This window comes from Emydura macquarii, unplaced genomic scaffold, assembly GCF_026122565.2.
Source record: "Emydura macquarii macquarii isolate MOO-44397 ecotype Brisbane River unplaced genomic scaffold, CSIRO-AGI_Emac_v2 contig_3348, whole genome shotgun sequence".
NCBI lineage: Eukaryota > Metazoa > Chordata > Testudines > Chelidae > Emydura > Emydura macquarii.
The window spans coordinates 5,616,626-5,639,837 of record NW_027133485.1 but is presented as its reverse complement, the minus strand read 5'-3'; the positions used below and the strand labels follow the sequence as shown (position 1 = coordinate 5,639,837).

The 23,212-nt window shown below is 41.4% G+C and overlaps 1 protein-coding gene across 2 annotated transcripts; it reads left to right on the top strand.

Moving 5' to 3' along the window:
* Nucleotides 1–578: 578 nt before the first annotated feature.
* On the top strand, nucleotides 579–22,733 carry PTP4A2 (protein tyrosine phosphatase 4A2). 2 transcript variants are annotated; one of them, XM_067533921.1, is made up of 6 exons: nucleotides 579–761; nucleotides 10,056–10,721; nucleotides 12,700–12,792; nucleotides 17,519–17,649; nucleotides 21,017–21,091; nucleotides 22,299–22,733. In XM_067533921.1, the coding sequence occupies exons 2-6, from the start codon at nucleotides 10,626–10,628 to the stop codon at nucleotides 22,405–22,407; spliced, it is 504 nt and encodes a 167-aa protein (XP_067390022.1). In that variant the 5' UTR covers nucleotides 579–761; nucleotides 10,056–10,625; the 3' UTR covers nucleotides 22,408–22,733. The 2 variants fall into 2 exon arrangements, with proteins under 2 accessions (XP_067390022.1, XP_067390023.1); XM_067533922.1 differs by lacking the exon at nucleotides 579–761 and adding an exon at nucleotides 790–813.
* Nucleotides 22,734–23,212: the final 479 nt, after the last annotated feature.

The window sequence follows — 23,212 nt, the reverse complement described above, 5'->3', positions numbered from 1 at the left end:
GGAATGGGGCATTCCAACTGTGATCATGAAGTGGAAGGGGCCATCCTGACACTCCTGCTGGGGGGAAGGGGACCTAGGCAGGCCAATGATATTTTGGGGGGAAATGGGTCATTCCAATACTGATTGTAATTCTAGTGGGGTGAGGGGGGAATGGACCAAGCCAATGCTGACTGGGGGGGGGGGGATAGTTCATGCTAATACAGGGAGAGGGGAAATGGCCGGCATTGGCTATACCAACGGATGGGTTATACTAATGCTATATATATTTTTTGGGGATGGAATATACCAATGCGTTTACGGGGAGGGCAACCATACCAATGCCAGTTGGGGGGGGAGGGGCAGGCATGAACGGCACCAATGCTGATTAGAAGGTATGAGCGGCCACATCCTGGCTGGTTGCGGGTAGGAGGCGTGATGATGGGAAGTGACTGTGGGTTATACCAATGCTGGATTCGGGGGTGGGCGGACTATACCAACGGTTTGGGGGGTGGACCATACCAATGCTGATGGGGGAGCGTGCGCGGCAGGCCATGCCATCGCGCGGCGCTGCGCGGGGGGGTGGGGTGGCCTGTCTCTGGCCGAGGCGGAGCTGTTTCCCGCGGGCAGACGAGGCGGCGGGCTCGCCTCGCTCACGGTCTGTGCGGCTCCAGCCGGCGGGGCTCGTTCGTCATTCCCCCTCCGCCGCCGCCTCGCCCCCTCCCCGCCCGCTGTGGGAGGCGCCGGGCCCGCTCGGACGGACATAGCCGCGCTCAATGCCCAGGGTGAGGAGCCGGGGCCGGGTCGGGCCGCAGGGCGGGGAGGGGGCGCCCTCAGGTGAGGAGGAGCCGTGGGGCCGCCCTGGGCCGGCGCCGGGGAGAGGCAGGGCTGGCGGGGGGCAGGCCCGCTCTCCGCGTTTGTGCGGCCCGTGGGAGTTGAGGCGCCGGGTCCCGAGCCGAGGGCGGGCGGGCGGCTAAGGGCAGGGCTCTGAGCAGTGTGGGGCAGAGGTCGGTGCCTGAGTGGGGGAGGGGGGCTGGTGACGTGGGGGGCAGAATCCGGCTGGCTGGTTGTGGGGCGCTGGGCACTTTCGGCTGCCGCGCGGTGGGGGAGGCTGCGGGTCGCACGGCCCGCATGGGCCCGGGGGGGGAGGGGAGGCCGGCCGGCCGGGCCCGGGGGGTGGAGGTAGGGTAGGGTAGGGTGGGGGGGCTGGAAGATAGACCGTGGCTTGGCTTCGGCCCTGAGCTGGGGTCGCTGGGCGGGTCGCTCCTTGGCCTCGCTGGGTTGTGCTGGAGACTTCTTCTGCGGCTCGTTAGCGCCATTAGTCACCCGCTGCCTTTTCTCTCGGGGCATTCTCCGTGGGAGGTGGGAAGCTGGGTGATTTCTTACAAAAGCTCCTGTGAAAATGGATTGTGCACCCCTGAATGAACAGCCCAGGGTCTGACTCAGAATGCGGGGTGGGGGGGAAGGGAAGCGAAGCGAAGCCGGTGTGACTCAAAGTATAGAAATGTTTGACTTCTATAAGCCCAACCGATGGGAAGAAACTATCCATAAGATGCCTCTGTTACCGATTTTCTGTATTGCTGCATCTGAAGAAGAGAGCTGAAGTCTCTCGAAAGCTTATGTCTGCAAATATTAAATGTGTTAGTCTTTAAAGTGCCACAGAACTCTCCTTGTTTTTGCTGTGTACCGACTAACCCGGCTACCCCTCTGGAACTATTTTATAGACTTTGACAAGAGTTAGGACTAGAAACGTCTGATGTGCATGTCTTTTAATGAGACATGGCATTGGCTGTGACTTTTCTGTGTGCCTCTAATAGAAATAGGTCAACTTCGTAAATGTTAATTACCTCTGGTTGTGTCAGTTTTTCAGTTTAGAAAGTGGAATGTATGTTTTCTGTAGTCTGTCTCGGTCTGTCTCACGGCTCTAGCCTCTGTACTTTGCCCTGTTTGTGGAATGCTGCGTTGGCTAACTATTGTAAGGCCTGTGGGAGAGGACTTACTAAAGTACAGTTCTGGAGACTCTATCTAGAGAGAACTGGTATTGTAGATTGCTCATGTAAAGGTGAATTTTTTTATGGGCTTAAATGAGAGAGTCTGTAGATGAGCAAAATGATTCATCAGGCACTATACCTTTTTTTAAGCATCAGATGGTTTCTGCAAACTTTAATGTGGCACTTTTTGATGATTGTTTTTGAGGGGGAAGCACTTTGTCAGCTGTAAGACATGCTAAACTAGTGAATCAGCTTTTTTTGTTATGTATTGCCTACTACAATTAGATTAGTCTGGTACCTTATTCACTTGTTAAAGAGTTGAAGAAAGTGCATAATATCTTCATGTAAATATTACTTACTGTTTGAACACTGAAAGTGCAGCATCTTAAGGTTGGAGATTCAGGGTTAAGGTAACTACCATTTTAAACACACAGGAGTTGCCATGCTCGGTAAGACCAGAGATCCATCTAGGCTAGTATCCTGACTGAAAGTGGCTAATACCAGATACTTCAGATGGGGTGTAAGGAGCCTCATAATAGACCATTTTAAATACTGTAGCCATAGAGGAACTTTTTCTTATCCCTATCAGTTAGTGGATGATTTAAGACCTGAAACATGACTGTTTATATATATTCTAATTTTAATCTTCTCTAATATTAAATGTCTAAGCCTATTCTTAAGCATAGGCATCCATTTCATATCCTCTTGTGGCAGTGAGCTCCATAGGTTAATTGTGTTGGGTGTTTAAAAAAAAAAAAAGTTTCCTTTTATCAGTATTACATTTGTTGCCCTCTCAGTTTCACCGGTGTCTCTGTGATTTATGAGTGTGTACATTAGTGGAAGTATTGGCTTACTCTCTCTGGTCATTGTTTTGTATACCTTTGTCATGTTCTCTTGTTTCCATCCTTTCTACTCTAAGTCATTCTTTTAGGTGTCTCGTACAGAAAGTCTGGCTATGCCTGAAAGCATTGTTGTTGCTCCTCTCTCTGAATTTTAACAATTGTTTATTAAAAACTCAACTTATATTTACTTATAAATTTCAATGGATATTGAACATGGCTCTTGGTGTGCGTGCTCTTGGCAGTTAACTTTCCACTATGCGTCCTCAATTTCCCAGTAGAGACTTGGTAAAATCATACCATACTTTAGTCTATGCTTAAAAAATTAGGTCAACCCGGCTACTTCGCTCAGGGATGTGAAAAATCCACACCCAGAGCAATGTAGTTAAGCTGACCTAACCTTTGGGTGTAGATGGGGGAGGTGGATTACCCATGCCAACAGGCGAACCCTTCCCTTCGGCATAGGTAGTGTCTATATTGAAGTGCTTCAGCGGTGTTTCAAGTGTAGACAAGCTAAAATGAGATGAGTAAAGAACAAAGAATTGAGTTTTCCTGCTCTAACTTTATTTACTGAACACTATCTTTACCCTTTTTTGCTTTAATTCTGTGAAAACACCACTGTGCTTGCTTCCTGTTTGATGGGTTAGTATTTCTCATTTGAGTTGTTATTTTGAATCTTAAGAAAAATATTTGGTTTGTGTTGTCAAGGAATTTAATATATATAGCTCCTGCCTTTCCGAAATATGGCACTGGATGCAAAAAATTTCATACAACTCAGCATCCTTATTTTGGAATGGGCTGTTAAAACTACACAAACCTCACTTTGATATAAGAAGACTGTCAAATGTCGTTTAAGGTCATTTAAAACAATTTATTTGCAATTTAAACACAGTTCTATATTTTGGACATAGCAGCTTTTAAGTTCATCACCCTTCATTAGGTGGGCCCATTGTTGTTGAATATTTTGAAGGTGTTTTCACTTTTAGGAGCCCAGATAGAGTTGTCTGGGAACTGTACTTAAACAATGTTCAAATATGGCTCCTCTGAGCTGGTTTTAGACATGAGGATTGTTAAAAACAAACAAAAAAATTAAAACAGTATTCCCAGTTTCAGAGCTTCTTCTGCCTCTCAGAAAATAGAAACTGTGGCAAAAAGCACATACTCAGTAAACTATCATTGGAAACCCAAATGGCGTATCATTTCCCACTGCTGAACTAGGTTACAGAAATGTTTCCTTTTTCTTGTGTTAAACAGTGTCTGTGGTATTGGTTATATTAGTTGTTTGACTTCACTCAAATTTAGGAAAGGTAAGTGTTTTCTCCCGATCTTCACTGAAGTTTTGATGCATGATTAGTGCCAGATTGGAAAGAGGGTTGTCTTGTGAAAAACACCAGACTGCTTTTATTTTCTCTTGCTAAATTGACTCCTTAGACCGAATATTTGATATGTTTTTCTTAACAAGCAGAAAACTGAGGTAAACCTGCCTTGTTTTACGGTTTAGAACAGAGTGACTTGCTCGTGCAAAAGGAAATGAGTGAGTCACCAGCAGAACTTGTCAGCAAATTAGTAGGGAACTCAGAGGTGGGTGGGTAGCGAGGAACAGTTGAATTTCTTGACCTCACCCCTCTCTTGGCACACGTCATTACGAACAAGCTTCCTTTAGAGATTACGAATTATTTCCAAGAAACTATAGAACTAGTATTCTGTTCTCTATACAGTGAGACAGCATATTTTAGAAAAAAATTGTCATAGAATTCAGTTCTTAGTAGTATGCTGCATGTTTGTCCATTTGCGTTAAACATGTCTAGATTGGAGAACTCTTAGAATCCGGATAAAATCTGTTGCTTACAAAGCACCTTTGAATCCAGCAGAACCCTCAAGGCAGTTCAGAATGTGTCTGTGTAATATTACAGTGACAAGGTAGGTGAGGTAATATCTTTTATTGGACCAACTTCTGTTGGTGAGAGAGACAAGCTTTCAAGGCAGACAGAGCTCTTTCCTGGGACCGACATGGCTACAACTACACTGCATACAACCCATGTAGTATTAACATTCTCACTTCCACCACACGTTGGGTGGAATGTAGCAGTGCTACATGGGGACAGGAAGTGAAGTGTAATGCAGTCAATTGAAATGACAACGGAAGTCTAGTTAGGCCACAGTATAAATGAGAATTGCAATTTTTCTAGGACACAAGTCTTGTAGTGCCTCTCCTCCTTTCCCCCCAAAAACCCCAAAACAAAACTCCATGTCACTTTTTGCAGGTATGTAGGTATAAAACACAGGAATTAAGATTTTTATGAGAGGGCTGGACAGAGAGCAAGTTCTGCAATTCGTGACTATTAAGCAACTTCATTAAAAAAATATCAAATGTAGAATTCAACTAAGAACAAAATGAGTTAAGATAACAGCACCTTGCAATCCAGTTTCTCACAAATACTGAATGTATTCTTTTAATACAGACTGGCAAATTAGTAGGTTTTGCTTTGCATCCTGTGCATGAAGCTATTTTGAAAGGTGATCCAAGTAACCTTTCTCAAAGTATTTGTATCTTGCAGTCCTGGGAAGCTGCAGCTGTTACAATCTGTTTAACTGCCCTGATGTAGCAAGGGAAACACTTGTAAATGTAGGTTTTGGAAGGGGTAGTAAAGCCAGGGAGCCCCTAACGATTGTTGATACTTGCTTGTTGAGAGGACTGTTTGGCTGAACTTGTGCAGGATAAATGCAGAAGTTTAACTGATTTCGCACAATTGAAGGACTTGATTTAGGTAAAGTAGGTAGTATCTGGCAATGACACTTAAGTTTGATTTTATACTTAAAGTTCAAACATTTAACATTGCCTTCTGTCTGTCAAGTCAGGAATCATTTGACTGTTTTTGGTTAATCTAAAAAATAAGTGACAATGATGTAGGATTTTTTTTAAATGAAACTTTAGAAGCTAATATAGGGATCTTCTTCCAACTGTTCGTTTTTATGCATAACTCTTGCAAGTTGTACATTATTTCTGCATATATTTTAGCTAATAAAAATGCCTTTTTAGTCCATATCAAGTGCTATGAGGCTATTATAAGGGGGTCTAAATAGCAAAATTAATCATGTCAATGTGAGGCCTACTCTGGTTTGTAACAGACCAGTCACAGCTTACTGTAGTGCTGAGATTTTAGATGTCGTCTTGCCTCTGTCACATAATGCTTAATGAAATTATCCATAAGAAGACAATGTAGTTGCAATATTTTGGTAGCAATCTACTTTCATTTTCCCACTTTCTGAAGTACAGAAACTGGGAATCAAAACTGTCTGAGAATTTTTCATTTTGTGGCATTCATTGAGGTTGAAGGCATTTCATTCTGATAAATCATGATGGCCAGTCAGTGCTCCCAGGATTAAGTGCTTGTTGGTACCTTGACTGGCAGAGTAGAAGACATTTAAATTGGCTGTCTGGATTTAGGGGCTTTTTGACCTGGCGTGATGGATAATAGAGTTTTCCTAGCCTAATTTCCATAACTTTTTTATTTTATTTTTTTTAAAAGAGTTATCTCATTGATATAAATTATTCCCTTACCTTATGGTATTTAATAGTTTGAGGGCAAATGTTCATATAGACAATCAATTCGTCTTGAGATGCTTATTTAACTTGGCATGCAATATACTTTCTCAAAATGTTCATATATTTCACACTTATAGCATTTCACATCCTTAAATCATTCTTCAGACATTAAATACAAATCTTCACATCTTCAAATAATTCTTTAGACATTAACTAAACACACAATTACTTCCCCCATGGGAGTATTATAGGATTATTATCTCCATTTTACAGATGATGAATTGAGATACTGAGAATAAGGCCTTGTTTATGCTTAAAAGTTAGGTTGACACAGTTACAGTGCTCAGGGGTGTGAAAAATCCTCCCAAGTAGATGCATCTAGGTTGATGGAAGAATTCTTCTGTCAGCCTAGCTTACCGTTGCTCGGGGAGATGAATTACCTACAGCAATGGACAAACCCCTTCTGTCGCTGTGGGAAGCATATACTCTATGATGTTACAGCACTGTCGCTGTGCCACTGTAGCGCTTGTAGTGTAGACATGGCCTAAGTAACTTGCTCAAGGCCACCCAGGGAGCTGTTGTAGAGCCATTAATAGGACTCTTGAGTTTCTGACTCTGTCCCACGCTTAATTCATGAGATATATTGTCTCCTTTGTGTACTGTAATAAAGACATCAAACTTTGTTGATGTTTCTCTTATCCTGGAAAAAGGTACTTGGGGTAGAGAGTAACTGTTTGATTTGTTGTTAAATGAGGAGAAGTGTAACCTCAGTGGCCATATGTTGCTGCAACTCCCACTATTGTTGAATAGAGTTGGAGGAGGCCCCTTCGTTTCAGACAAGTCAGTTGTTTGAAGAATGTCAGAATGCGGGTAGTTTTAGAACAATAGAAGTGTTCTCTCCACCAGAGGCTGTTGTGATTCCATAGTGCTGTCAGGATGCTGGGAACTCTCCTCTCATGTATTGCATGATCAAACTGCTGAACTGTCCCATCTCTTTAAACAGCTTTATCAGGTCCTCAGAAGTAAGGAAGTTAGCTTTGTAATTGTCCTTTTTGATATAACGGTTTTCTTCAGGCCACTGTCTAAAAAATGTCAGTTGACTCTCTAAGTGGGAAAACACTGTTTCTGCCTGAAAGGGACACTGTGCTCTTGCCCAAGAGTTTATAGGTGCTGAAAACATGCATATGCCATGACTTCAGTAATTTTTTTACTAAGTACATCAGAGCTGTAGCAGACTGTAAGACAACACAACTAATCTGTTTGCTTTGAATTCTTGAAATGTGCACAAGATAAATTTGTGACTAGTTTGCATGAATTGACAGGTGCAAGGACTTAACTGTGATGTATTAGTTGGAATTCTTCCTTCTGGGGAGAGAATTTATAATGTAATCCTGTAATTATGAAACTGATAAATATGCCAGGGTTCATTCTAGAAATCTGAATTTCAATCACTTACTAAGAATAAAAACTGTGTTAGGGTTGGGTAAGGTGATTAAAAGCATCCCTGTCTTGCCTCTGGCAACCTAATTAAAAATGTATTTTTGGCTTTGAAAGCAACTCTTTAAGGAACTAATTGCTGTTCTGCAGTTGATTTTTGACTTGGTGTTAGAAAGGGTAGTGTCTCAATATTTAATTTGACTTTTGTTAAATGAGGGCTCCTCAGAATTTTGAGAGCAAAAGGCACCTTAAGAGTTTGGATGGGTGGAAACTTACGATTTTCTCTTAATTGATTGTGTGGGCCAGTTTCAGTTCAAGTTTAGGCTAGTGACTGTCAGATGTCAGTTTTGCATTTCTTATATTTTCCACCATTGGGCAAGGCGGCTGCTTTAAAAAAGAAGTTGCTGTCACACACTTCTTTAGCTTTACGTGTTTTTATTTTTATGCATCTTTTTTTCTTTAGCATAAGGGTCTATTTTGTTTGAAGTTATTGGTAGTGGATAAGACCATGCAGGTGAGGTTTGTCTTACTCTCCGTAGGTAAAGCGGAATTCAGTGTTTAAGGGTGAAAATTTGGTGCTCTTTACTCATTTGTACAACGATTGGTTAATGAAGATTTTTATTCAAAACTTCTTTTCATTTTTACATGAGGAATATGTTACTGACTTCCTTTTTCTCTGCTGGAGGACTTGGCAAAATCTTGGACTGTCATGGTGATATCAGAGGAAGCCAAAACCTGAGTAGTAGCTGTTCCAGCTCAGATTTCAGCCTACTGTCATCACACTCCTCCAAAGGTCTTGCTAAAATTCCCCAGGAAAAGAAGCTCCAACCTGACTTTTCTCTGCTTAAAAACAAGCAGGAAAAAAAAGACACCATAGTTGTCCTGAAGGAGCAGTCAAAGGCCCACTTTCTGTATGCAGATGTGGTCCTTAGGCCAAAAAGTTTGCCCACCCCTGGTCTACACTGAAGCGTTACAGCGGCGCAGTTGCAGCGCTGCAGCTGTGCTGCTGTAGCGGTTTAAGTGTAGACGTAGCCTTAGCTGATGAACGTCCTAACCTTGGTAAGATCAATGCTGATGCAAAGCAGAATTAGAATTTTGCTGTATTCCATTATGTTGTGTGTTCTGTACACTGCTTTGCAAAATGTTAGCTGTGCTGTTATTATTCTCCTTCCTCCTTGTGCTATTCATATTTACTTGAGGGAGGTTATGGTCTCCTAAGTGAAACTCTGTTATCTAGCCATTTTGTGTTGCAACGGAACTTCCATATATAGTTTATGAAAGGTAGTAGGCTGATTTACAGATTAAGAATGGCAGGGATGCAACCCAATGGTCTGGGTGTCCCTAAGCTTCTGACTGCATGAAGCTGGGACTGGATGACGGGGATGGATCACTTAATAATTGCTTTGTTCTGTTCATTCCCACTGAAGCATCTGGCACTGGCCACTGTTGGAAGACAGGATACTAAACTAGACGGACCACTGGTCTGATTTAGTATGGCCTGCCCATCTTGGCTAATAGCCATCTATCCTTTTTGAACTTATCTAATTCTTTTTTGAACCCTATTCTACTTTTGGCCTGCACAGCATCCTATGGCAATGCGTTCCACGGATTGTCTGTGCACTGTGAGAGGAAGTATTTCCTTATGTTTGTTTTAAACCTCCTGCTTATTAATTTCGTTGGGTGACCTCTGGGTCTCGTGTTATGTGAAGATGTAGATAACACTTCCCTATTCACTTTCTCCCCGACATTCATGATTTTATAGACCTCTATGATACACACCCCCTTAGTTGTTTCTTTTCTAAGCAGAACAGTCTGTCTTTTTAATCTCTCCTCATATGGAAGCTGTTCCATACAGATTGTTTAGCTGCTGAGAAAGTCTACTGCTTTCATGTAGCTCATAATTAAACATTTACAATAGTGTGTATGAGATGACAATTATGCTACAAAATCTGTTAATCAAAGATAGAACATAATAAAGGAATGCATCTTGGTACTGCAATAAAAGATGTGATTCAGTGTATCTCAGTGCCTTTCATGGTGAAAAGTTCCAGGGGGTAGCCGTGTTAGTCTGTATACAGCAAAAACAAGGTGCTACAGGACTCGTTGTTTTTAGTGTACATCAAAGTACTTTCAAAAGCAGGCTTGTTTGTTTAAAGATTAATGCTTTAATTACTTTGAGGTTTCTGGGTGCACTGTATTGAATAGCACTATACAATCAGAAACAACAATCCCTTTTAAATATGACATTTTTCTTATTCTTCTTAGGTTTTCTGTTGGAATATACGTCGCACATTTATGGCGATTCTGAGCATCAGGGCAGATTTCTGCCAGGCCCAGCACAACACCCTGGCTGACAAGTGAGCTGGGTGTGGGGGCGTCCTACGTGCCATAATTACTTTGCCTTGAAGACTACAGACCCAGTGGTCCCCTCAAATATATGGGATATCTTCTGCATATTGGAAGCATATTCCTTTTACTGACTGGAGCAAAACTAAGCATCAAGAAAACAAAGTGGAGAGAAGATCTGCCCTTATTTTTTTTTTTGCCTCACCAGTGCCTAAATGTAGTACAGGCTGCCTAGTCTTGCATGTAGTCAGAATTTTTGGCGTCTGAAGGATATCACCTGAAGTTATTGAGGCCTAAACTGAATTCAAGTGGGTTGTAAAGCAAACCTGCTTTTCTTGAAGTGAAAAATCTTAAAGAAAAACAAGTCAATAAAGATAGTTCTGATCAATCCCAGGCATTTTAGTGGTCTTTTTAATGTTTTCTGCTGTGAAACGTTTCAAGGGTTTTTGATTTCTTTTTTGCCCCCACATATACTTTTTGTTTGCCATTATGAACCGTCCAGCCCCAGTGGAGATTACCTATGAGAGTATGCGTTTCCTGATCACTCACAACCCAACCAATGCAACCCTCAACAAATTCACAGAGGTAAGGTAGACACATTTAGTAGTATATTTTTCCATTCCTTGTGTTTTTAAATTTCTACAGCAGCACTAGAGAGACATCTCCCAGATCTTCCATGCGTGATGCCATCAAAAATACCCTTTACAATGAAAAAAAAATTGTCAGGTGCTTTGTTTCATTAAACTGTTTAAAGTTCTCCTGACTTTGTAACGAGGAAGCCTTTGGTGATTTCCTTTCTTCAAAGTCCTGCATCTTTTGGCTGAGACAGGCTGGATGGGACTCCTTTTGGAGCCCATAAATGTGACTCCGCTTAGGCCTGGCCTACACTAAAAAGTTAGGTTGATCCAGCTACATGGCTCAGGCGTGTGAAAAATCCAAGCCCTGACCGTGGTTAAATCAACCTAATCCGTTTGTGTAGACAGCACTAGATTGACAGAAGAATTCTTCCGTTGACCTAGTCACTGCCTCTCAGGGAGGTGGATTACCTATGCCAATGGGAGAACCCCTCCCATCAGTATAGATAGTGTCTACACTGAAGCACTACAGTGGCTCAGCTGCTGTAACATTTCAGGTGTAGACAAGCTCTTATGCTCTGCCATCCCCATAATTTGACAGGTGACTGAGCATGTTGTCTCTATTACTGAGTGAAAGTAACCTTTGTTGTCTGATGAAATAATACAATGCACTAACCCCAGAGAGCCACTGGCTCATCTTCTGGCTTTTAAATAAGGATCTCTGGTGGTTGATTATCCTCTTTGGCCTTTTGACTAAGATGAATTGTAATATAGAGGGGTCAAACTTCAATTTTTTTTTAAAAAAAGTGGTCCCCTCAAACTCCTCTTCCAATCCTAGAATAGTTAACTATTTCTGGTAATGGAGTAGTGATAGTTTAAAAATGTTATGTCTCTAGACTCAACTGAGATGAATGGAGCCAATTCCTCTGTGCACAAGGTCATACCCAAATTACTGTAATTAAAAACGCTTTAAAAATCTGAAGCTTAAATTTTGCAGAAACAGATGGCAGCGCTAGAGAAGTGCTGGTATAGCATACCACTACATCCCATCTTGTTGCAATCCCTGGCATATTTTATAAATCCTTTAGGGAGACTATATCATGCCCTTGCAAGGGGAAGACTTGATCTAATAGGTCTCTTCCATTCTGGTAAGGTCCTGTGGTATGACACTGAGCTTTCACATCAACATGATCCCTCCTTTCAGGAAGATGTTCTTTGTTAGCAAGCAGCTCAGATACTAATGGTTAATTTGGACTAAAACCCTTAGTCTCCCATTAATATGATGATGATTTCATTTTATTGTTATGGATTATATTTCTAATACCATGTCCAGGGGCGTGTAGCCTGGGATGGACATTGCATGTGGTGTTAAAATTTATAAATACAATTTTTGAAGAGCAAGTCAAGTACAGGCACAGGAGGAAATGCTGCTTGAGCTTTCAAAATGAATTGGGGAAGCTTTTGTTTGATCTTCTGATTATTTATCTACCATGATGTGCTACTTATAGTGCATTATAAGGAAGCTAGAATATGGTTCCGTATGTATTCTCTTCCTCCCTGTCTAAATGTCTCAGCACTTCCTGACACAGACTGCTTCATGCTTCTATTTAAAGAGAAAAATAATCTTCATGCAGGGTATAAGTAGCTATTTTAATTTTGCTGTTATATATGCATACCTATAAGGCAGTTTTCCCGCTCTGACCTCCCACACTAGATGAGACTGACATAGAGGTATTCCCTACTCCACTCACCCCCGCCGGCCGCCCAATTGTCTGTCAAGATCACATCCTTCCATCTTAGAACTGGATGAGACTCTTGGTGTTATCCTTGCTCCTTGATTATTTAGTGTGCATCATGGAACTGCAGTTCCATGTACACTGCCATTGATTCAGGGTAGCATGTTTATTTGACTGTTAAAGTTGAGAAAATGCTCTAATTCCTCATTCTGGCAGTACACTTCATATTTTTTCTTCTTCTTGTTCTTAAAGGAGCTTAAGAAGTATGGAGTGACAACCTTGGTTCGAGTTTGTGATGCCACGTATGATAAAGCTCCTGTTGAAAAAGAAGGAATCCAAGTTCTAGTGAGTTTCTTTTAAAATTCTTTCTGAACTGAAAAATCATTAAATATGAACCAGATGTTCCAGCACAGTTTGGCATTCATGTTTGTGCCTGATGATGACCCAGGACTGTGTGACTAGTATAACAATTGGGAGATCACTTTGGGTATGTCTACACTGCCCGGGCTGTGCTGGCTCTGAAGGATCGATGCAGTGGGATCGAATGAGCGGGCAGTGGAGACCCACTCAGTCGATCCCAGAAGTGCTCTCCGGTCGACGCCATAAATCCACCCCTGTGAAAAGTATAAGGCTGCGTCGACCAGAGGGCCGTTTCACATCGGCACAGCGCAGTGGAGATGCCGCAGTAAATTGACAGGAGATACGTAAGCTACATAGCATAGCTTGCATATCTCCTGTTGATGGCCGCTTGCAGTGTAGACCAGGCCTTAGATATGCTTATTCAGCAAACTGCTTGTAACTTTGTGAAATACATCTGTGAAGTTTTTGATTATTACTATAACCAGGTGTCCTATATGTTGTACACCAATGCTAGCATAAAACACTGGTAATAGGAGGGGTCCAACTGGCCATAGAATGTTAGTGGGCTCAGCTCTAAGTGCAGTGTAGCTATTGTTGTCTTCCCTTATTCAGGAGGTATAATTCTGTATCTGTGCTGTTCACGGTTAGATTTGCACAAATCTGGTATTGCTTGGTGTCTCTAGGTTAATTTTTCATTAGCTGTGTGTCCAGATAGGGATGAAGGCAGTTGTTAGCTTCTGGGGCAATGCATCTGAATCGCTATGGTGTGTCAGACGTGACTTTTTAATATAAAAAACCTGAAGTGACTCATCAGTCTCTTTCTCCACTATGATCCTAGAAGCTGCACCTTGTCTAACAGTTGTAGGTAGTCAGTCTTCTATTGCCTCTCATTTTTGCAGCTAGAGACCATGGAAAATTTGGAGGAAAATCCCCACAACTCTGCAGAACTTGTATTTATGGGATCCTTTTTATTCTGCTTGACCCTACTCTTAAAATGATCTGTGACTTCAAAATAAAAGGGTGAGAGAGAGTTATTCAGAAATAAGTACTGCTACTCTTTTTAAATTCAGCACAAGGTTGTGCAGAGCTTCATGCCTCACTGCAGCCTGAAATTTCTCTGCTGGATGATTCTCCCCGCTCTGGCACTACAGTTAGCCATAGTGTTTCCAGAGCATCATCAAAGTGAATGAATTATAGCAGTCAGTTTGCTCTGCTGGGAAAGCACATTGTTCAGGGGCAATCCTGCTTCTATCAGAAGTGCAGTTTCTTTTCCTCCACCTCCACATCTCTGTTGAAATATATATATAGTCACAAAAAACCATAGGAATGACAGTGTTTTGATCAAAATGACTTGTTTACAGGTGAAGTGCATACACCACGCTAACTGGAAAATGAGTCAATGTCAATTATGGTGCAGAGAGGTCAGTTACTTCTGGAATGATGATCGAATATCCATTTAGGAACTCATATTGTCTTGAGCACCATAGTATTTGAGTGCCTTACAAATTCTAAGTTACATACCCTGGGTCCTGCATGATTGCCACACTTGTCCTTGATAACTAGCCTTCTCTCTGTAGTCAGCGTGTAACTGCTTCTAGTATACTATTGTTGCAGGAATGCAAAACAGCAGAGGGAACAAGTCCTCTAGATATCAGACAAGGATAACAGAAAACAAGAGATGACAGAGAAGATTTGCTGCTAATGTCGTACTTGATCCAGATGATTCCAGTGTCTTCATCGCTTAATACATTGTGGTGGTGTTTTGGCATTTCAGAGTGACCCTGAATATTCACAGCATGACCCACAGCCACAGCTCTCTCAAAACAGGCTGCTGTCACCATTCAGAAATGGTGTTATGTTACCAGCTGGCTGAGAAAATGACACATACCACTATTTAAAGCTAATGTTTGTTTACAAAAATAACGAAGATTAAAACCACAGTATGATAGAGATTAGCATCTGTTATTTAAAACTTTTGAGGTCAAAAGCCCTGTGAAACTCCTGAAACAGAGCATTTTAGCAAAGTTTGAGGTTTTTTTTTCATGATACGAGGTAATACACTAGTAAGACGAGGTAATACACTAGTAAGACGGAGGGTGAAATGTGGCAGCTAGTGAGCCTGTCTTGACAGATGGCATAGTGAGAAAGCAGGGAATTAGGCTACATCTAATTCTCCATTTGAACTATGAGTGTTGGTAAACAAGTGTATGCAATAAAGAGATTAAACCAGAGAACTAGGAGGCTGGAATGGATAATAGTATCTTTGTCTTAGGGATTCATGCTAGTTTGTTAAACTATAGTTTAATGTGGTTTTAAATAGTTATGTGTAAATACCGTCAGAGAACTCCAAATACCGGACATAGAGAGTTAAGGCTGAATTCTGTTCTTTGAAACATTCAGGTTCACCAGGCAGAATCAAGTTGCGGGTCATTCTGTTTCCATGAAAGTCATTGAAATTTGTCATTCACTGAGCACCGTGAGAACAGCATTGGTCCTAAATGAATATGGATAATAATTTGTGTTTTTGGATTAAATATTGAATGTGGAGTATAAACTCCTACAAAAGTTAATTTGAAAAGATGTTGAGTGCTCAGTACCCCATATGGTCAGGCCCTGCATCCATATTCTGGACTAATCACCTGCAGAATTTATTTGTGAGAAATGAAGCTTTCAATTTCATAGCTCTAACACTGGCAGATTTGTACCCTTGCAACTAAGGTTGCTCTTGAGTTGAGGCCTTCTCTATTAAGGATACGTCTTCACTGATGGCGGCAAATTCGTTGCCATCAGATCAATTTCTCTGGATCGATTGAATGATCAGTGAAGGACCTGCTCAATCGATCCAGAAATCAATGCGTTAAAACCACTCCCTCGAGTAGCGCAGTGAAGACACCGTCTAGAAGAGGAGTTACGAAGTCGACGGGAGTTATGCAAGCTACTCTGCATAGCTTGCGTAACTCCCGTCGACTGCCGCCAAATTTGAAAGTAAGTGTAGACTAGGCCTGAGTGCCTGATTTCAGCACTTTCTTACAGTAGAAATACTGACTATCTTAATTGCAGTGGTGTTAGAGGGTGATTCCTGGAACTGATAAGCAGATGACTGCTCCTATGCTGATGATATGCCATCCTGTCTAATGGGCTCTCCAGGAAGTGTCAGTGCTAGTTACAATTGCATTACAGAATTAAGAGCCCAGTAGCTTTGTGCTTCTCCAGAGCTTCTGCATGTCTTTTCTAGGCTCCTGATGGAGGAGATTATTAAGTCAGGTTCCTCAAGGTACTGCATGATAGCCATAGTTCTTCTAGCCCTGGGCTCCTTTCACTCTAATTTCTGAGAAGAGAATAAAACTTGGGCCCACCTTAGTCTTGAAATGTAATTTCAGGACATCCAATACTTTAAACAGAGAGCATAGATTCCAAGAGGGAATAATGAACAAGCAAAAAAGGTTGGGAAATTATCTCGCATACAGTTCTGATTTACAGCCATGTTCACATTGTGCAGAGTGATTCAGACAGTTCTATTCGTTCTTGACAATCTTCCATAAAGAGGAAAAAAAGATGCTGCTCAGTTATTCAATTTTCATTTGTTTTTAAGCACTATATTTTGCTCACGAGTAAGAGGCATGTGTTTGTGGATAGTACTTAGGTAGGTATGAATGCCTCTTCCTAACCAGATGCCATGCATTGCAGTTGGACAAGCTGATCAGTGAAATCTTTATTCAGCAATATCTTCAGATTCTTCCTTGCAGAATATATGATACAAATGATATTTTTGCAATGGTAAACTTTAAGGCAAAAGTCTACATAATTGCCTTCATTCTCTTTTAAGTATTAGATTTAATTATAATTTATTCTTTCTTGTTTCATTACAGAATTTCAATGATATTTTAAAGACAGCTGTTTAAGTTTTCCAGAGTCCATACTACAACTGAGTAGTGCAGTGGTTCCCAACCTTTTTGGCTCGAGGGCCACAAATATAATTTTTACACCGCTGAAGGGCCACCAGTCTCCACCAGCTGCCCCCCTCACTCCCCACTGCAGACAGAGGGAAGGAGTTCAGCGAGGAGGCTCTCCCGTTCCCCTGGCTGCAGCAGGGAAACCATGTGCTCCACTTGGGTCCCTAGGCAGTGGCTCCCTTCTGCAGCCAGGGTGACGGGAAATCAGTGCTCCCCTCCCTCTGGCTCCAGCAGGGATCCCAGAACCCAGGGACCCAGGCGAAGCGCTTTGCCAAGCTCCCTGCTACAGCCAGGGGGAAGGGAGTGCTGATCTCCCATCCCCTTGGCTGCAGCAAGGAGCTTGCACTGGCAATACGCTCCACCTGGGTACTTAGGCACTGGCTCCCTTCTGCAGCTAGCGGTAGGGGAGCCGCGGGCCACTCTGAAAGACCCTGTGGGCCATGGGTTGGGAACCACTGGATCAAATTAGCTGTTTAATTTTTAGTGACTTAATTTTTAATTTAAAATGTTTAAGCACATTTTAATTTTGTTGAATATTAATTATGGAATAATTTAATCCATATTTGGAATCCTTTGCAACCAGGAAATGACACGTTTAATAGCAACAGTATAGAATTTGGATGTTGAACGAATAAAATCCTGTGCGGCCCCCCTCCATCCCCTCCCTCCAGTAGACTTGCTGTTGATTGTGGATTATATTCGCTATCAATGTGTAATCCCTGCATGAAGATTAGCTATAATATTTTCTTCCCCCAAAGGACTGGCCATTTGATGATGGAGCGCCTCCCCCAAATCAAATAGTTGATGACTGGCTAAACCTGTTGAAAACCAAATTTCGTGAAGAGCCTAGATGCTGTGTTGCTGTGCATTGTGTTGCAGGGTTGGGAAGGTAAGCGTTTTGCTGTCTTGGTTTTGTAAGGGATTCAGTTTAGCACATACATAAACTAGTTGAAGATTTCATATTGGGAGACAGTGGCACTTATTCAGTTACAAAAAAATCCTTATGTTTAAGTAACATCAACAATTTCATATAATCACAATCAAAGAAGTTTACAGCAATTGTAAAATGGTGGGTGACATGGCAACTCGGTTTCAAAGCTTTTATTTCATCTTGGATTGTTTGTTCACAGTAGTTGATCTGATAGATCATAATGACGCCAGAGGAATTAGAGCATCTACTCAGTGAAAAATGCATTGCATCTCTCTGCTAAAAATCTTCTGTGCATTTTGACAAACTTAATCTATGTATGCAAACCTATATTAGCCAAATACATTGTTTACTCTGGGCCTCAGCTACAGGGTTCTGAGTGCCTTCTATTCTACAATGAGAGTTTAAGATTCTATAAGCACCTTATATATGGTTGGAAGGTAACAAAAAAGAATCCGACTACGAAAGCCATTGGTTAATGGGATTAAATATTGGCAAAAATTTCACTTAGATGAAAGATAGCTTTTTTCTTTTATTAGTGCACAAAAGTCCCAAACTAGTTTTTTAAACTCTTACAACTTTTAGATAGAGACATTCGAAGGTAGACCAGAGCAATTTTCCCCCCCATTTATAAACACTTGAAAAGAAGGATTCACATGGAAGTACTGAGGTCATTGTCTATAGCAGTGTGAGTGATGGAATAATAATACATGAATACACAGCAGGCTAAACCACCTTTTTGGTGGTTACTGGACACAGTGAATTGTCATTTGCTCCATCTGCCCCTAAACTGCCTTTCCTCAAATTGGTAAATCAAGATAATGGTTCTGTGGCTATTTGAAATCCCTTAACTCTTGGGTGTATCTCCTACCCCCAACATATAATTCAGATATCTATTTCCACAGGAGCTACAGATTCCATATTCATCCTAAGCCTAGGACATGTTTGAGATTGCAATGTTGCTTTGTTACCAGAAACTAAGCAAATTGTCATGTGTGTGCCACTTCCCTTTCTATTTTCCTACCTCGCATTTACTGCACCCCACACATAGATAGCATCACTTTCCCTCCAAGCCTGAAAAGGGAGTGCTCCAAGACTGTTCCTGATTTGTGGATTTCTATTGCATCCAATCACTAGGACAGCTGATAGTTTTGAAGAGGTCATTAATAAACCTATAAAAGCCCCAGTTATTAATATCTAAAATAAACTTGTGGAAAGTGGTTTGGACATATTGGACTGTCATTTAAAATTAAAGACCCAAAACCAAGGTCCACTGTGCCTGAGGTCCCCCTGGTATTTTCTGGTGGTATAAACCAGGTGTCTTTCTGGCTGTAATCCAATTTTAGTAATTATATATTGTCTCCCTAAATTTCCTCCTTTGTTTTCAACTAGATATGCTATTCACTTTCTTCTCTAAATTGTTGTGCGTTAGTGCTGTGTGCTATTTAAACGTTGGCCTGTTTCACCCCAGAGGTAGCTGGATTTTAGTGGTGGGTAAAGAGAGGTATCTCTTACATGTGTGCTAATTGATTTTTTTGTGATCCAAAATGCAATTTCCTCCTTCTTTGGGAAGGAGTCATCATGTCTGTGAATAAACACAAAATTAATTTATTCAATTAATTGGTAAAGCTAAATAAAAGAACATCCACTCTCAGAAATGTAAATAAATAAATTCTGTGAACAAATCACTGCTTGTCCTATATGCTGGGAATGAAGAGATAAATATTTGAGATGCGTTTGGTGGGATGGGGGGCCATATACGTCCTTAAATAGGTGGGATAAAGAAAAATCAAGAAAAGTTATGTAAATTGGGTTGGCTGGTCTTAACTTGGTTTTTAAATCCATTTCTTCCCTTAGGGGAGAGGTGAAATGCTGAAGTAGGCAAAACCTGAGTAATGCAAAACCATGGCAATTAACATGATTTGTTACTCCTTTCTTTGTCTTATCTCTATATCAGGATTTTGGGAGAGGAGGAAAGCAGGGTGGAAGATGACCCCATATTGTGGCTCAATTAAATGATTAAAAACCCTCCCGTTTCTTGCACAGCATTAGGTCAAAGTGTGCTGGCATTTGACACCAACTGTTATCACATACTTGAGTTGTAGGATTTATTCATACAGAATGACCTTTCTAGTTTTCCTCGAGTTCTTTTTTTGTAGGAAGAAAAGGAAGAACGTCTCATAAATTTTGCTTAGGCCCTGGGAAGCACTGCACTTATGCCACTTGGGAATGAAACCTCAAATGTCTGTTCTGCTACTTACATTTTTAAAATGAATTTAGTGCTTTTGTAGGGTTTCAGGCTGACAGCAGTGAAAACTGAAGTCGAGTTTATCCAGGTGCTACACAGCAATGATGGTGCAAGCTGCCCAGCCAGAGTTGCTCAGTTTTGTTCCTGATTAACTGTAAGGGCAAGTAGTTCAATCCTTGACCTCTCCTCTGCCCCCAAGGTGCTAGCTGTAATCCTGTGCTATTGGTAATATGAACTGAGCACTAGAAAGTGGACTTGAGAGCATCACCTCCCTTCACATAGCACCCCTGAACAGCCATCCACACATGCTCCCTACTCAGCTGGGCTGATTTCAGAACCGTGACCTGCAGGTGAAAATCTTATTCCATTGCCCCTTAAGTCCCACATATAACCTAGCAAAAGGAATTAGGCTGGTCTACGCTGTGCAGTTCCATCAATGCAAGGTACACAAGTTACGTTATAAGTAATATAACTGAAGTTGACATACCTTGCATCGAGTAGCTGCGCTGTCTTCACTACACTGTCGATGGGAGATGCTCTCCTGTTGACAGTTTACGCTTCTCATTGTGGTGGAGTACTGGAGTAGATGGGAGAAGCACGTGGCAATTGATTGAGCATGTCTTCACCAGACCTGCTCAATCGATGCTGCTGCGGCACTGACAGAGCCACCCAGTGTAGACATGTAATGTCAATGTTGTCATTTTAAAACCAGTGCATCTCTTTAGTCTATATGGGATTAAAACTGTGTTGTAACAAGAAGCTAAATGCACCAAAGATGAGCCTCAAATTTATTTATGGCCACTAGAGTACAAAACTATTTTATAGTGAAAAGGTAAAGAATAAAAATCCATTATTACTATTTCATGGCAGACACTGAAGAAGCTATTGATTTTGGTGCTGGAAGCAGAGCTGTCTGCTGAACAGAATTTTACATTAGACACTGCAGGCAAATGACTTTCTGGAGTAAAATATTTAAAGACTGGATACTTAAGCTGTTTATAGATTAATGTGATCTATTTTGAGGGGTTCAGCATACTGGTTCTCTAGACTGTTAAAATAAATACTGATTTCTCCTTGTAGGGCCCCTGTCCTGGTTGCACTGGCTCTCATTGAGTGTGGAATGAAGTATGAGGATGCAGTTCAGTTTATAAGGCAGTAAGTAAAGCTAGCCAGCTCTCAAGCACAATTCCCTCCTCTTTTGTCTGTATATGCAATTTCGCATTTGTGTAGTTAAGAGCAATGTGCACATACAGTTCTTAAACTGCTGGAAGTTTCTCCAGTAGCTGTCCCCTGCCAGTTCTGGGCATAACTAATGCCAAGGCTTACACGCTTCTGGGTGTGGAGATGAACGGGGGGGAAAAAGAGCCAACCTTTTACATTTGCGTGTGAATTACAGCACTGGTTTGTGACCCAATGCATTTGGAGTGAAAGTAAAATGCTAACAAAAGAACTTACAGGATCAGTTAGTAAAATTCCTGCTTGAGTTGAAAGCTGACAAATTACTAATGAACCAAAAACAAATTTAGCTTGGCCACATACCCTAGCAGCATGATCAATCTACCATGTGAACCCAAAGATCAGGAATCCTAAGGGTGTCGTGTGGAAAGGGCATAGTCTACTCAGGAAATGTTGGCAGCCATCAAACATGGAAACAGTGAAAGTGGTTCTTGAGTGAGAGTGCACAAAGTGTGGTGTTTTTGTAATAGCACCAGATCTTGAAATGAAGCCCATCAGATAGGAAGATACTATATCACCATGTGCCAAAAACATGCTTCATGTTGCTGTTGAAACCCTAAGGTCTTCAGCTGCCTCCCAATACCATTTCACTGTCAAGAGGACTGACTTGGTCCTCCTGAGTTTTCTTTCTTGATTTCCTCTCCCTACTCCTTGCTTTACCTCTTTCTTATTATGCTAAATTACCCTCTTTAACTCACTTCAAATATTTGTATTTGGTTGTCATGTCTTCACTTAGCTAATACTACACATTAATCTTCAAGAGGAGGCTGGGATGATCCTTATGTCATTCAACAACTACTTTTGCTTGTAGGCGAGGCAGTGGACTCCAAGGAAACTAACTCTCCCAACTCAAAGGCATGCTGCAGTCTGCTCAGTAAGATGAGGGAGGAAAGCTTTTTACAATCCATAGATTTGACTAATTCAGCTCTATAGATTGAGTTTCATGTCCCAGTCCAGATTTCCTTTCCTACAGGAGGCAGTGGATAGTGAAGCATGCCGGGTGGCAGCTATGTGGGGCTGGAAAAACTTTGCAGTGCAGTGAGCAGCTATCTACTTTGAAACATACACAATAACTGAAAGCAGTACTTTTGCAATTGATATGATGCCTTCATTCTGTTTATTTTAGGAAAAGGAGGGGAGCTTTCAATTCCAAACAGCTGCTTTACCTTGAGAAATACCGACCTAAGATGCGATTACGTTTCAAAGATACCAACGGTCACTGCTGTGTTCAGTAAAAGAAACCTTAAACAAAGGCTGAAGTTATCATGGCTGTTTTCTGGACTCTTGGCACCTGGAAATGTGAATCTGGAATCAAACTACGTCATCAAATTAGTGGTGGAGTCAATGCTCCTCAATCTCTGTCCTAATGGTGGTGATGATTTAAAAAAAATAATAAAATTTTAAAAAGAAACATTTCAGTGAAGGATTGTTTTCTCCTCAAGCTGCAGTTTGAATATCTGCCAGGAGAAAATCAGTTTCTGAACCTTCTGTATTTTTAACTTTTTTTTAAAAAAAAAAAAATGAAATAAAGTAAAGTTTATGTCTAAGGAAAACCAGCAGAGCATTGGGTTGTGTAGAAGCTGTTTTCTTGGTTCGGGGACAGTGCTTCATAGTTAGGCTCTGGCATGTAGAATTCCCTTTGGGACTTCCTTTTTTTTTTTAATTGAGTTATTTTCTTTCCTTTCCTTGCCGAGAGCTGGCAGACAGAAATAAGGAGGAGCCTTTGTTGCTGTAGGTGAGCAGTCTGACAGCCTTAAGCCCAACTGGGGGCATTCCTAGAAATCCGGTGGTGTATTGTGTTGTGTGTCTACGTTTAGACTTTGCAAATGACAGGATGTTTTTGGTGGTTTTCTGTAACTGAAGACTCTGCCTAATACACTTGGTGAACTTGCTAAAGGACTTTTCTAATTGGTGGGAGGTAGGATTTTTAAAAATAATGGGGTGTGTGTGCGCGTGCGTGAACTAAATCATACTTCTCCAAAGAATTTGGCTGAGAAGTTAACTTTCTGCTACTTGGGTAGAAAAATTATATTTTGGTGG